At 44.0% G+C, this 14695-nt stretch overlaps 1 protein-coding gene across 1 annotated transcript in view; it reads left to right on the top strand.

The window, feature by feature from the left end:
• The window catches only part of CAPN13 (calpain 13), a 61505-nt gene extending 47169 nt beyond the window's left edge, over positions 1-14336 (top strand). Inside the window, exons 18-22 of the mRNA XM_032592753.1 lie at positions 1715-1790; positions 4049-4177; positions 5193-5248; positions 5821-5878; positions 14136-14336. Coding sequence (XP_032448644.1) covers positions 1715-1790; positions 4049-4177; positions 5193-5248; positions 5821-5847 — 288 coding nt within the window. The 3' untranslated portion in view covers positions 5848-5878; positions 14136-14336. The remainder of the gene's footprint in view (positions 1-1714; positions 1791-4048; positions 4178-5192; positions 5249-5820; positions 5879-14135) is intronic.
• The last annotated feature ends 359 nt before the right edge of the window (positions 14337-14695 follow it).

Raw genomic sequence — 14695 nt, forward strand, 5'->3', positions numbered from 1 at the left:
ACTACTAGAAGGCAATGCTCGAGCAAGTGGCAGGGTGAGGAATGTTCTAGGAGGTTGGAGAAGAGAAGGGTCACCGTGGACTATAGTAAAGCCACCAGCCCACTTTGCCCTCCTCAGTCCTCCCCGGGCCCCCGAGACACTCCCCCGGTGCACTAGTTCATCTCATTCCCCTCCCATCCATGTGCCAGATATGACAACATCACAGATGTGGCCTGTGGCCTCACCGTTGTTCTCAGGATGAGGTCTGAACTCATCAGAGCTGTATGCAAGCCCCTTTAGCTGAGACCCTACTTTGGGGTCCAGGAGAAGCCCTTGTACTCATCCCACTCGCTCTTTTCAGACCCCAGGTGTGTGACGTAGAGCCTGGCCAGTATCTACGACACTGATTGTCCAGCCGCAGGAGTCGCTTCCCCTGAGGGCTTGCCTGCCTCCTCCAGGCCCGGGTGCTTCCCCCTCAGCTCCTAACACCCGAATCTACAATAATACGATGAAGCATTCTCATGTGGCTATACCAGGATGTGTCGCCTAATCCCTGGCTTGGAGTCATTTGGCTTTTCTGAGGACACTGGAATGGCTGATGTGTCCCCCCATTAGATCATAGGGCAGGGGCCCCTTCATAGTCATCGGCTTCCTCCAATGCTTTTCTTAGTGTCTAGTACACAGCAGGCGCTCAGAACTGCTGAACCAGTGACAGAACTCATGACCAAATGAGCAAGCGAATCCCATTTGAGAGTTGCTCTATACTCACCAAAAGTCAAAGAAGGCCCGAAAATGTTCTCGGGCTGCTATTTCACAGCGATTGTTGCCCCAGTCGGCCTCGGTCACTCGCACACGGGCTGGGGGTATTTTGCCTCAGGACAGCTCCTGTGGGTGGCTGAGCACAGGTTCCAGACCAGGAGCCCAAGTTCCGTCGCGTGGCGCTTGCATGTTTACTCCCTGGAAGTCACCTGCCCAGGTGCCTGTTTCCTCACCTGGGAAGTGCGATGCTGATCGGGGCTCCGGGGAGAGTTAGGGAGAGGCAGCAAAGTCCCGGGTGCATGGAGAGCTGCCCTGCACAGAGATGAAGGCTTAGAGTCACTACCTCCTGCAGCTGCGCTAGGACCCAAGTTACAGTCCTCGCCTGCCCGCCACACAGCGCTCACTGCTGTGCAAGGCGCTCTCCTAAGTGCTCTGTACAGATTTGTTCACTGACCCTGAGCTACAGTCCCCATGAGGCAGGTGATGTAATTCACATGGTGCTGCAAGGGGCAGAAACTGAGGCCTGGAAAGATTAACTTGCCCAAGGTTACACAGCTGGTAAATAGTCAAGCCAGGATTTAAACCCAGTGGTTCAGTTGCCAAATCTTCACCACCACCCTATGCAAAGTCTTTAGTGAACTCTGTGCCTCCAGAGTGCAGCAAGCTGCCATGTGTCAGGAGCCCAGTCTAGGAGGTGAGGAAGGAAAGACAGGAGGTCGGAAGAGAGGAAGGCGCAGGCCTGGGAGAGGAACCCATGGCCCTGCAGCTGGCGGCCAGTGTGATCGGCTTCACCGGGTGGAGCCCATTCCTGCCTCTCCCCCCATCCTCGGCTGAGCTGCCTCTGAGCTGGATCCACTCAAGGTTTATGCCTCCAGGGATGCAAAAGGGATTTCTGAGAACTCTCTCTGCCCAGGACATCCTCTTTAAGGTGGGCAAGGGCACTGACATGGACTTCTTGCTTCTTTTCCCAAATCAGAGTGTTTTCCAGAACATCCAGAAACGTTCCGGAGTTTTCCTGAGTGAGGATTTGTGGAGGGCTATAAAGGATGCAGGTAAAGCAGGGGCCCCTTGGGGGTGTCATGATTGGGGTAGCAGTGATGGTGGGGTGTGTGTGCATGTGTGTGTGGGTGGAGGGAAGGAGAGAGAGAGAGAGAGAGAGAGAGAGAGAGAGAGAGAGAGAGAGAGAGAGAGAGGCATGCACACTATTAGCCTGTTTGTAGGCAAGACCAGTGCCGACAGTCAGGAGAAAACAGAGCAGCAGGTTCTCTGTCCTGGTTTACACCGGCATCTGTGGGCCTCCAGGCTCAGGACTCAGTCTCCATCCTCCCCAAATTGAGTTCCCATGTGCCAGTCAACTTTCCCAACTGTCTTGTATCCCAGAACAACTCTTACGGTAGAGAAATAACCCCGCGTGATTGATACCCTACCAGAACTCAAGGTTGCCTTAGAGACACTGCCATGTCAATATCTGGCTGTCAGGGTTAAACACCCATGAGCAGGTGGATGTACTGTCCTCACAGAAGGTTTGGAGCAAAATGAAATCAAACGACACCTGTCTGCTTCAAGAGTGCAAGCGCTTTGAGCCCTTGGATGATGATAAGCATACCATAGGTGCCTAAGAGCTTCAGAATTCAGGGAGAACCTGCACTCACATCATCACATTTGATTGTCCCAACTACTTTGTGATCAGGAGTCATTATCTGCCTTGTACCGGTGGAGGAAATGGATCACAAAAAGGTTAAGTCCAGAAACTGCCACCTTCCTTGGGAAAACGTAAGATCAGATTCCCCCAGGTAAATGCCAGGGAAAGAGGGACTCTGTGGTTCTTCCTCCGGTGACTCTCAGCCTGGAGAGCAGGAAGAAGCATCTTTATGCCTTAGCATCTGTCCTTCTCTTAATTCTTCATAGTAGACAGCAGCGGTTCTCAAACCTGGAACTCTTTGGAAGCTTGTTAAAGCATAGATTGATGAGCCTTATCCCTCACCCAAAGTTTCTGATTCAGGAGAGCTTGGGTGGGGCTGAAGAATTTGTCTTTCTGGAAGGTTCCTAGGTGAGGCTGATGCTCTTGATCTGGGGGTTACGCTTTGAGAACCCTTGAATAGCTACAGAAAAATGAAATCCCATAGGAGACCACACTAATGACTCCAGAATAATAAAGGGGAGAAAGATAGAGAATAGTTGGAATCCAATTAAAAAGTCTTCAAGGACCAAGCAGGTAACTGAAAGGGCACTGGAGCTAACCATAAGAAAAGAGGGTGATTTTGAATGTGGCAAGTTGGAGAGTACATATCCTATCTAAAGGCATTCAAATTCACATTTTATTAATTCTGCTAGAGAAACCAAATGTCTCTGGTGCATGGGACCCACAGGCCACCAGGCTCATCCCCTTGATGGATGGTTTGGCTTGCGAGGTTCTGCTGGCCTACCAAAGCTTGCAGGCGTGGCCATTTGCTAGTCTGCTCTTGGTTGGTGCAAGAGGTGGTTGGTGCCTCCTGGAGCTCATAACCAGACATGCAGGACAGGAAGGCACCTCTACCTTGCCTGCTCGTGGCCACCTTCTGACTATGGTCTCCACTCTGAGGACCAGCCTCTTTCCTGGTCATCCAACTTAGGACTGAACCTCTCACTTCCAGGAACCACATTTGCTCACACTAGCAGCACCCACCTGTAAGACCCACACACAGTCATGGGGTTGGGGAACAAGGTTGTTTTATAAAGTCACCAACAGAGAGAGACCTGACAGAGGCAGGGCTGGGAGCAAACTTTGGGTGTCCTGGAAGCTCCCATTTCACATGGGAATTAGCAGATGATTGTCCCCAGCACAGTCAGTGTCTTGAGTATCTTGAGTTGGTAACTGGCCAAACTCCAGAAAAATATCATTGGGGCCCGGCAACCAACAAGAAGGAAGCAACCATAGAACCATAAAAATACAAAGTGGAATGGGGCATCTGGGTGGCTCAGTTGGTTGAGTGTCTGACTTTGGCTCAGGTCATGATCTCATGGTTCATGAGTTCAAGCCCAACGTTGGGCTCTGTGCTGACAACTCAGAGCCTAGAACCTGCTTCAAATACTGTGTCTCCCTCTCTCTCTCTGCTTCTCCTCACTCATGCTTTGTCTCTCACTCTCAAAAATAAATAAACATTTTTTTTTAAAAAAAGTACAAAGTGGAGTGAACTGACCCCTGAGCCAGGCTGAGTAGAAAACAGTGGTAGAAGGCCACCATTCTGAGCAGGCTTTTCAGACTTTACACGTCAGAAGACCAGACCTGCTCCAGCCTCCTCCCGCTCACTAGCCCCACCCCATGGCCCAGACTTCCTTGCAGGGACCTCCGTCAGCAATGAGCTTCTGGATCTCATGACCCTCCGGTACAGTGATCACAGTGGCAGGGTCAGCTTCCCCAGCCTGGTCTGCTTCCTGTTGCGACTTGAAGCCATGGCAAGTAAGTGTCACCTGGGGGACATCCTGAAGACCTTCACAATGACCAAAAAAACACAGGAGAGGACCAGGAATGCCCTCCTGCTCCAGGCCCAGGGAAGGCCTCCGTAGTGGGGTGGTTGGCATCTTGCGTGAGGAGCCTTTGCTCCCAGAGGCAGAAACAACATTAGCCTGTGGAACGGTGTAATCAGCTTGGGTACCCTGCATCCTTACCCGTTCTGTCCAGTACATTCCTCTGTCTTAGGTCTCTCATTTCTTCATCACCCTATTTAGTGCCTCTTTCGGGAAGTTCATTTAATCACTGTGTCTCTTCTCTGTGGTGTTTACGGTTTAAACCTACTCTGTAGTCTTGTGATGAATGACTGGGGTCTCTGCTGAAGGAATTCACACACAAGTGGATAAGTGGGGGCAGGAAGGCATTCCCAAGGCTCTAGAAATTCGACTATGTGGGTCAAATATTTGGACACTTTAGCAACATACTCCTTTTTTATAATGAAATCCTATGTGAAATCCCAAGCCATACTATAGCTCGAGACTTGTGGTTGGGGTAGAAATGGGGTCTGGCCTCATCCTAATCCTCACCATCCCTGGCATGAACACCTCTGTAAACCCCCCATCTCTGAGCTAGGTGGTTAATAAAGACTGAGGGAACAGAGCTCTGGGAGTACAGAAGAGAAGGCTGAGGCATAAGCCTCCAGAGAATTCTCAGTTGGACAAGGGAGATTCCCCAAACTTTGCATGTGGAGTACTTTATAAGACGGGCCCACACATCCCCTTGGCCGTGTGTAGAAGAGTGCAAAGTGCAAGGGCACTAGAAGAGGGAGAGGTGCATGTGGGCCAAAGCAGTGACAGAGAGCTTTTCTGAAGAGATGAGCCCTGGGCTGTCCCACAGAGTGAGGTTTGCTGGGAAGAGACCAGGAGGGAGGCCAGGCATACTGTGGAGAGTGAAAGAGTATGCGGAATCACCATATTTGCTTTTCTCTCCCTTGGCGTGTCTTGATTCCTCTCCTCCTCTTTAGAGACTTTCCAGAACCTCTCCAATGATGGAAAAGGACTCTACCTGACAAAAATGGAGGTGAGGTACATTCCCCTCCCAGACACAGGGCACAGCCCCAGGCCACCCCCCCCTTTCCTGATTCTAGGGGGCATTTTTCTCCCTGAGGATATTGGATAGTCTGTCCAAGGCCAGCCAAGCTGCCACCCACCCACCCCCCACCTCCAATTACTGCCTTTATATATTACTGGCTGCCAAGGCTGCTTTAGGATCTTGGCAGACAGATTTTATTTTTTTCCCAATAGCTTAATAAAGCAGAGGATTATGTGGGAGTCATAAATCCAAGAGGGATCTTAAGAACACCTGCTGAGCTCACTGTACATTAAACTCACTCCCATTGAGCTTTAGAAAGAGCCTCCTGGCCCAGCCAGCTGGCCAACCTCCGCTATCCCTCTCACTGCTTAGCTACTCAGAGAGTAGCAAAATATATGCTGTTATGGGCAGGTTGAGGTCTCTTAAGGGGTTAAAATTAGCTGGAAAAGTTTGATGAGACTAGACTGAGATCTTTCAAGAGGGAAGGGTACCATTTGCTCTGCTCTGTATTAAGCTGACAAATGTAAAGGTATGTCATAACAATGATGCTTATTTCTCAGTGGATGAACCTGGTCATGTACAATTGAAGCAAGGAGTAAAGCAGACCCCAGAGTCCAGGTAAGACGTGGCAGCTTTAGAATCATTTCCTTCTAGGAGCACAGTTCCTCTTTTCCTGCAGGAACTGTACCCAGGTTGGGAACAACCTCCCCAGAGATTACAGAGCCCTTATTTGTGTGGGTCAGGGCTCAACTGCACAGCACCGCTGAATTTCAAGGCTAATGCTGCAGGTTTCACTCAAGCCATGCATGGAACGAGCAGTGGACATTCATGAAAGCATGTGGCCTGAAAGTCATGAGTGAGGGATTTAGAATTCTTATTTGTTAATTTATTTTTTATTGAGATATAATTGACATTTAACAATGTATTAGTTTTAGGTGTGCAATATAATGATTTCATATATGTATATATTATGAAGTGATTACCACAATAGGTTTAATTAACATCCATCGCTACACATAGTTACAACTCTTTTTCCTTGTGAGGAAAACTTTTACAATTTACGCTGTTAGCAACTTTCAAATACACACGCAATACAGTGTTGTTAACTGTAGTCACATGCTGTATATTACATCCCCAGGACTTCTTTGTCTTATAACTGGAACTTTGTACCTTTGGATCACCTTCATCCTTTTGCCCCCCACCCTCACTTCTGGCAACCATCAATCTCTGTACCCATGATTTTTGTTTCCAGATTCCACATATAAGTAAGATCATACAGTATTTGTCTTTCTCTGACTTATTTCACTTAGCATAATGCCCTCAAGGTCCATCCATGTTGTCACAGATGGCAGGATTTCCTTCTTTTCCATGACGAATATTCCTTTGTATATAAAACACCTTTTCTTTATCCATCCATCTATTGTTGGACACTTAGGTTATTTCCATGTCTTGGCTGTTACAAATAATGCTGCAGTGAACATGGGGTGCAAATATCTTTTTGAGTTAGTGTTTTTGTTTCCTTCAGATAAATACCCCAAAGCAGTTGCTGGATGACATGATAGTTCTGTTGTAAATTTTGGGGGGAAAACTCCATACTGTTTTCCACAGTGGCTGCACCAATTTACATTCCCACCAACAGTGCACAAGGGTTTCATTTTCTCCACATCCTCACAAACACATGTTAGCTCTTGTCTTTTCTGTAATAGCCATTCTAACAGGTGTGAGGTGATCTCTCATTGTGGTTTGGATTTGCACTTCCCTGATGACTAATGATGTTCCACACCTGTTCAAGTACCTGTTAGCCATTTTTATGTCTTCTTTGGAATAATGTCTATTCAGATCCTCTCTCCTCACTTCTAATTGGATTATTGTTTTTTTGTCTGTTGGGTTGTATGAGTTTTTTGAATATTTTGGATATTAACCCCTTATTGGATATATGATTTGCAAATATTGTCTCCCATTTGGCATGTTGCCTTTTCATTTTGTTGATGGTTTTCTTTGCCTGTGCAGAAGCTTTCTGGTATGCTGTAGCGTTACCTGATTATTTTTGCTTTTGTTGATTTTGCTTTTGGTGTCAAATCCAAAAAGCCATTGCCAAGATTCATGTCAAGGAGTTCACCCCTGATGTTTTCTTCCAGGAGTTTTGTGGTTTCGGGTCTTATATTCAAGTCTTTAATCCATTTTTAGTTGACTTTTGTATGTGGTGTATAATAGTGGTCCAGTTTCATTCTGGAATTCGTCGTTTGAAATTCCAAAGAGAAATGGCAATCACTCATCACAGGAAAGGCTAATGTGTGAAGCAATAGAAATGATCAGACTTGGGGAGTCAAGAGTTGGGTTCAGCCTGCGATCTACCACTGCTTCGCTATGCAGCTATTCAGATATCTGTAGGCATCAGCATCTATATTTCTAGCATGAGTGTGCTAAAAAATTAATGCCCATGTCACGTTTCTTCTACATGTTTATTTTCAAGGAACAGGCCCTAGAGTCACATAGTCCGCACCCCACCCTACTGTAGCCCCAACAGTCTGCTAGAATCTTCCAGGACTGGGGTGCTCAACATTTTGTGCTCCCCATCGTTGGACAGCTCCAGGTTTTAGATATTCTTTATTGAGGGGCAACAGTCTACTTCTCTGGAACTTTCCACCCATGCTTCAAGTTCTATTCTGGACCACCATAGAAAAAAGACTGAACACGCAAGAACTTCTTATACTTGAAGATAGCTCTGCTCCTCACTGAGGTCTCTCCTTACTCATCCCTGTTGATTCTTATCTGATACCTATTGGTGACCATTTTCTAAATGCCAGTGTCCCTTTGAAATACACAATTCTGCTATGTAGAGGTGTTGTGATCAGCACCTTTGGGGTCCCTATTATTTTTGTAAACAGCTTTTGTTTAATCTCCCAATTGTGCACCTTAAAGTCAAGAGGCAGATCCTGTCTCCATAAAAAAATAATATTTAATATTTTAGCATAAATATTTCCTGATGAACTCTTGGTGCTGCTTAATGAGTACAAGTTAACAAACATTGCAGAGATCAAAGTTAATTAGATTCACCTGCATTTTCTTGACTTCCCCTTTCATTCCTTTTTAAAAATAGGACATTTGAATATTTCCCATTTCCAATCTGCCTGATTCCTATTCCAATCTGCATGATTTCTAACGTCAGGAATGATTCTTCAATTGTCTTTAAGCTAATTCAGCTTGCAGGACCTAACGCTTGAACTTTTGAAATAACTGGACAGTTCTCATTATCCTTTCCCCTGTACAGGATCCCAATTCCCTCTTAACTTTTTTCTACACTTCCTGTTCTGAACATTATGTAAGAAGGAAGTATAAGATACATGGTTATGTGTGTTTCAATCTCTTTCATTAACACTTATCATCATCCCTGAGAGTGTTCCCATTTTCCTCATTAATCACTGCCCTCTGATGTCATATTCTTAAAGTATATCTACTCACTCTTGGCTCCTGGGTTGCTGTGCAGGATTGGAGGTAGGAGGATGAAGAAGTTCTGCCTCCAAATCCACAAACTCACTTTCATCTGTCACCATCTCCCACTTTCCTCCTGTTATGCTAGAGGGCATATGCCTCTGAGGATGTTCTGGATCTCATTAACTTCCCCCTTCACAAGGGCCTGATTGAATGAATTCTCTCCTCCATATTCTGAATACTAACTCTCTCTTCTGGAGTCTTCCAATTCCCACTGAAACATGCTTATCTTTTAAACTTTCTCCATCTCATATTCCCTTCCAGCTACAACTCCATTTCTCTCCTCCCTGTACAACCAAACTTCATACAAGATGTCTCCGCATCCTCACCTCCCACTTTCCCCTCAAACTGTTCCATTTGGATTTTTCAGACATCATCTCTCGCCCTGACTTTTGCCTCGGCTCCCTCTGATTTTCCTATACCCACCTACTCCCCTCAAGTCAATTTCCTGCAGTCTAGGCCCACTTTTTAAAATGCACATCCACGGGCATTTGGGTGGCTTAGTCAGTTAAGTGTCTGACTCTTGATTTTGGCTCAGGTCATGATCCCAGGGTTGTGGGATTGAGTCCCACACTGGGCTTCATGCTGCGCATGGACCCTGCTTAGGGTTTTCTCTCTCTCTCTCTGGTTCTCCTGCTGGTTCTCCTTCTCTCTTTAAAACTAAGAATATAATAATACTAAATAAAAATAAAATGTGCATCCGATCATTGCACTCTCCAGGTTGAAACAGTTCAATGTCTTCCGATTGCTATTGCTATTTAGGAAAAGTCTACAGTCATGAACATGGCCTGCATCATCTGACCCCTGCCCACCTATCTAACCATACCTTTTGTCACTCCTCCTTCCTTCATTCTCCTCCCATTAGACCAGCATTACCTTTGTCTCCTCCAATATTTCATTTTTTTTGTCAACCTCACACCCTTTGCCCCTAATGTCTACTCGGCCCTGGGGTTACATAACTCCTGATCCTTTTGTGTCTTAACCCCATTGGATTCTCATATTACTCACTATCACACTTCCTTAATCATAACAAACCCGTTATTATTGTTGTTTCCCACTCCTTACTTTTATTAGGGCCTTACTGAAATATAACTTACACACCATATAGTTTATCTATTTAAGATACAGAGTCCAGTGATTTTCAGTATAGTCACAGAGCTATGCAACCATCGCCACAATATAATTTTAGAACATATTTTTGTCACCCCCAAAAGGAAACCTCATGCCCATTAGCAGTCACTTGCTATTTTTGCCCCACTCCTCCAGTCCTGGGAAACCACTAATCTGCTTTCTGAATCTATAGGTTTGCCTATTCTGGACAGTTCACATAATTGGAGTCATGCAACTGTGGTCATGTAATGATTTCTTTCATTCATGTGACAGTATGTATCAAGCCTTCATTCCTTTTTGGTGCCAAATAAGATTTCATTTTGTAAATACACCATATTTTATTCATCCATTCATTAGTTGATGGACATTTAGGTTGTTTCTACTTCCTGGCTGTTGTGGATAATTCTGCTATGAATGTTTGTATGCAGGTCTTTGCATGGATGTATGTTTTCATTTCGCTTGTGTGCGTACCTAGGAGTGGAATTGCTGGGTCACATGGTCACTCTATATGTTGCATTTTCAGGGACTGTTTTCCAAAGCCACTGCACCATTTACATTCCCACCAGCAGGGAATGAGAGATCCGACTTCTCCACCTCCTTGTCAACACTGTTACTATTGTCTGTCATATTTATTAGAGCCATCCTAGAGAGTGTGAAGTGATAAACTCATTGTGGTTTTGGTTTGCAGTTCCTTGACTGCTCATGATGAGAATCTTTTCAGTGCTCACTGCCCATTTGTATACCCTCTTTGGAGAAATGTCTGTTTAGATCCTTTGTTTGTTTTTAAATTGGTTTATTTAACTTTGTTGCCCCCTTGTAAGAATTTATAATCTTAGCTACAAGTCCCTTATCACATATGTGATTTGCAAACATTTCTTTCCATTCTACAGGTTGTCTATTAAGTTTCTTGGCTATATCATTTATAGAACACAAGTTTTTAATTTCAGTGAAGCCCAGCTTACCTACCTTTTGTGTGTGTCACTTAAACTTTTGGTGTTGTATACAAGAAATCATTGCCTCATCTAAGACCATGAATATTTACTCCTATATTTTTCTCCTACAAGTTGTATAGTTTAGCTTTTACATTTAGGTCTTCGATCCATTCTGAGATAATTTTGGTGATGTAGGAGTCCAAGCTCATTCTTTTGCAAGTGTATATCCAATTGCCCCAGGACCACTTGTTGAAGAGACTATTCTTTGCCCCATTTTATTATCTTGGCACTCTTTTCAAAAGTCAATTTATCATAATGTAAGGATCTATTTCTGAACTTTCAATTCTGTCCCAGTGATCTATATGTCCTTATGCCAGTACCACACTGTGTTATTACTATAGTTTTATAGTAACTTTTGAAATCAGAAAGCTTACATCTTCTAACTTTGTTTTCTTTTTCAATATCGCTTCGGTAATTCTGGGGTCCTTGTGTTTACATATGAATTTCAGCATCAGCCTGACAAATTCGTCAGAAAAAATAAAAGCAGCTGGGATTTTGATAGCAATTGAATAAATCTGTAGATCGGTTTGGGGAGTATTGCCAACTTCACAATATAAAGCTTTTTGATCCATGAACAGGAACATGATCCATGAACATTTTTTAAGATCTTATTTAATTTCTTTCAGCAATGTTTTATTGTTTTCACTGTAAAAGTCCTGTACTTCTTTTGTTAAATTTATTCCTAAGTATTGTATTTTTTTTAATGTTTATTCATTTTTGAGAGAGACAGAGACAGAGTGCAAGTGGAGGAGGGGCAGAGAGAGAGAGGGAGACACAGAATCCAAAGCGGGCTCCAGGTTCTGAGCTGTCAGCACAGAGCCTGACATAGGGCTCGAGCTCATGAATGGCAAGGTCATGACCTGAGCTGACATTGGACACTTAACTGACTGAGCCACCCAGGTGCCCCCTAAGTATTGTTTTTTTTTTTAATATTTATTTATTTTTGAGACAGAGAGAGACAGAGCATGAACAGGGGAGGGTCAGAGAGAGAGGGAGACACAGAATCCGAAACAGGCTCCAGGCTCTGAGCAGTCAGCACAGAGCCCGATGCGGGGCTTGAACTCACGAACTGCGAGATCATGACCTGAGCCGAAGTCGGATGCTTAACCGACTGAGCCACCCAGGTGCCCCTAAGTATTGTATTTTTGATGCTATTACAAATTATTTCATTTTCAGATTTTTCATTGCTAGTGTATAGAAATAAAATTGATTTTTGTATATTGATCTTATATTCTGCCACCATGCTTAACTCATTTATTCTAATTGCTTTTAAGGGATTCCTTAGGATTTTTTTTTTTATATATATATGAAATTTATTGACAAATTGGTTTCCATACAACACCCAGTGCTCATCCCAAAAGGTGCCCTCCTCAATACCCATCACCCACCCTCCCCTCCCTCCCACCCCCCATCAACCCTCAGTTTGTTCTCAGTTTTTAAGAGTCTCTTATGCTTTGGCTCTCTCCCACTCTAACCTCTTTTTTTTTTTTTTTCCTTCCCCTCCCCCATGGGTTCCTGTTTAGTTTCTCAGGATCCACATAAGAGTGAAACCATGTGGTATCTGTCTTTCTCTGTATGGCTTATTTCACTTAGCATTAAAAGAATTCCCCTTAGGATTTTATATATACAAAATCATGTCATCTGCAATCCTGCAAGTTGTTTTATTTCTTCCATCCCAATCTGGATGCCATTTTCATTTTTCTTATCTAATTGTCTTGGCTAGAATTTCTAGTACAACCCTGACTAAAGATGGAGAAAGCAGACACTCTTGTCTGCTTGGTGTTCCTGATTTTGTGATAAAATACCTAGTCTTTTGTTGATAAGAATAATGTTAAATATTTGTCAAGCTGAGGAAGTTCTCCTCTATTTGTAGTTTGCTTATTCAACACACTTTTAATTACCTGCTTGATATCTGTATTCCCTGCTGGACTATCAGCTTAGATATGTCTTTTTTCTGCTATCTCCTTAGCACATAGCAAAAGTCTGGCATACAGAAACTACTCAATAACAACTTCCCAAATGACTGAAAGAAATGCCCTTTCAGGTTCGTGTCTTCCTTTATTTGTTCTTGTCCCAACTTTTGTAAATGTTGTCTTCAACCCAGTTCTTCCTACTCCCAGCTATCTGTCTAGTTTCTTGCTCATCAGGACTACTAGAAAGTAGATAATTAACATTATCTTGTTATAATCTCCAGTACATCATGACCTATATATATATATTTTTATAAAAGGCTATTGTCTGACCTGTTGAGCCTCTCACCCATTTGAAATATGCTTTCCTGAGTCCAGGGCACACTTCGACTCTGCCCAACATTCCCTTCATTTGTTACCATGAGGTCAAAGTTACTTTCCTCCAGGATTTCCATCACTCCCAGGTTAGCAAAGAGACTCTAACTGTTGGCCAACATCCAACACAAGGAAAATTCCCTCTCCTTGTTCATTTGGCCCTCTGGGCAATGAAGCTATCACTGGAACAAGTGTAGGCCTTGTCAGAGGAGCTAAGTGAGCTTCTCCCCAGGGATTAGGGTTACTAAAGCCCCCTCATCAGTCTCTTTGGACCCACCAGGCAAGCTGGCATGTACTCCCATTGGGACATTTCTGTTACCCTCCCCCCTCTCTCTCTCATCTTCAACCCATCTGCTGTGCTCTGACTTAGTAAATTAGGATATAGAAATGTGCAATCATTGAGGAGGGCACCTTTTGGGATGAGCACTGCGTGTTGTATGGAAACCAATTTGTCAATAAATTTCATATATATAAAAAAAACAAACAAACAAAAAAAAACCAAAAAAAACACAAAAAAAAAGAAATGTGCAATCAGACAACTCCTCTTCCTCCCCTCACGTCATATCTATTTCTTTTTCTTTTGAACAAAGCATGTACCCCCATTATCATCTTGCAGACAATGTTTGTGTTAACATTGTTTTAAAATATCAAATTCATACTTAAAAAAATACGAAAACTCAATGCATTGGTATATGGTGCTTGGAGAATTAAGGCTATGTTGATAGTAATTGATTTCAAGTCTAGAGTTTTAATGTAGTCACACTCTGCTGACAGTTTGTCTAGCTAATGTCATCCACATTCATGTTTATTTACCCTCAATATGGTAGCGAAATGCTTTAATCTAAGGAGATTATTATTTGTAACAATTTACCACTACATGGAAGTAAACTGTCCTGTGCAAGGGGCCAGGTTCTCTCACTCTGCATGAAAGTGAAATGTGAGTGGCAGTGGCCTCGATCCTGCTGATTTACCAACAACATTTTTCTCCTATTCTAGTAAATCCATCTCCTGTATCCTGCAGACCAAAGACATTCTTTTTGAGACGTGGAAGTCTGGATTTGTCTGTAGCAAGGTGAAACTCCTTACCTGCTTTGGCCAACATACACCTGGAGATGACTATAGAACCTGGGGTATCCAGCCTTCCAGATCTGGCCTTTTTTTTTAGTTTTTTTATTTATTTTGAAAGAGAGACCATGAGTGGGCAGAGAGAGAGAGAGAGAGAGAGAGAATCCCAAGCAGGCTCCACGCTGTCAGCACAAAGCCCAATGTAGGGCTTGAGCTGACGAACTGTGAGATCATGATCTGAGTCAAAATCAAGAATTGGATGCTTAACCAACCAAGCCACCCAGGTGCCTCCACACCTGGCTCTTAAAGAGAACTGTATCCAGCTGGGAAAAATGACTTGGGTACTCCAATGACATAAGGCAAGAAGGAGGAAGAGCTGGCATCCAGGAAACAGATGAATCAGAACATGACCCTTCACTGACTGGGGAAGTCCCACAGAGAGGGAGAGGGAGTGACCAGCAAGGAGCCAAAAGAGTGGTCTTTGGGAAATA

The sequence above is a fragment of the Lynx canadensis genome, chromosome A3, assembly GCF_007474595.2.
Source record: "Lynx canadensis isolate LIC74 chromosome A3, mLynCan4.pri.v2, whole genome shotgun sequence".
NCBI classification, from domain to species: domain Eukaryota; kingdom Metazoa; phylum Chordata; class Mammalia; order Carnivora; family Felidae; genus Lynx; species Lynx canadensis.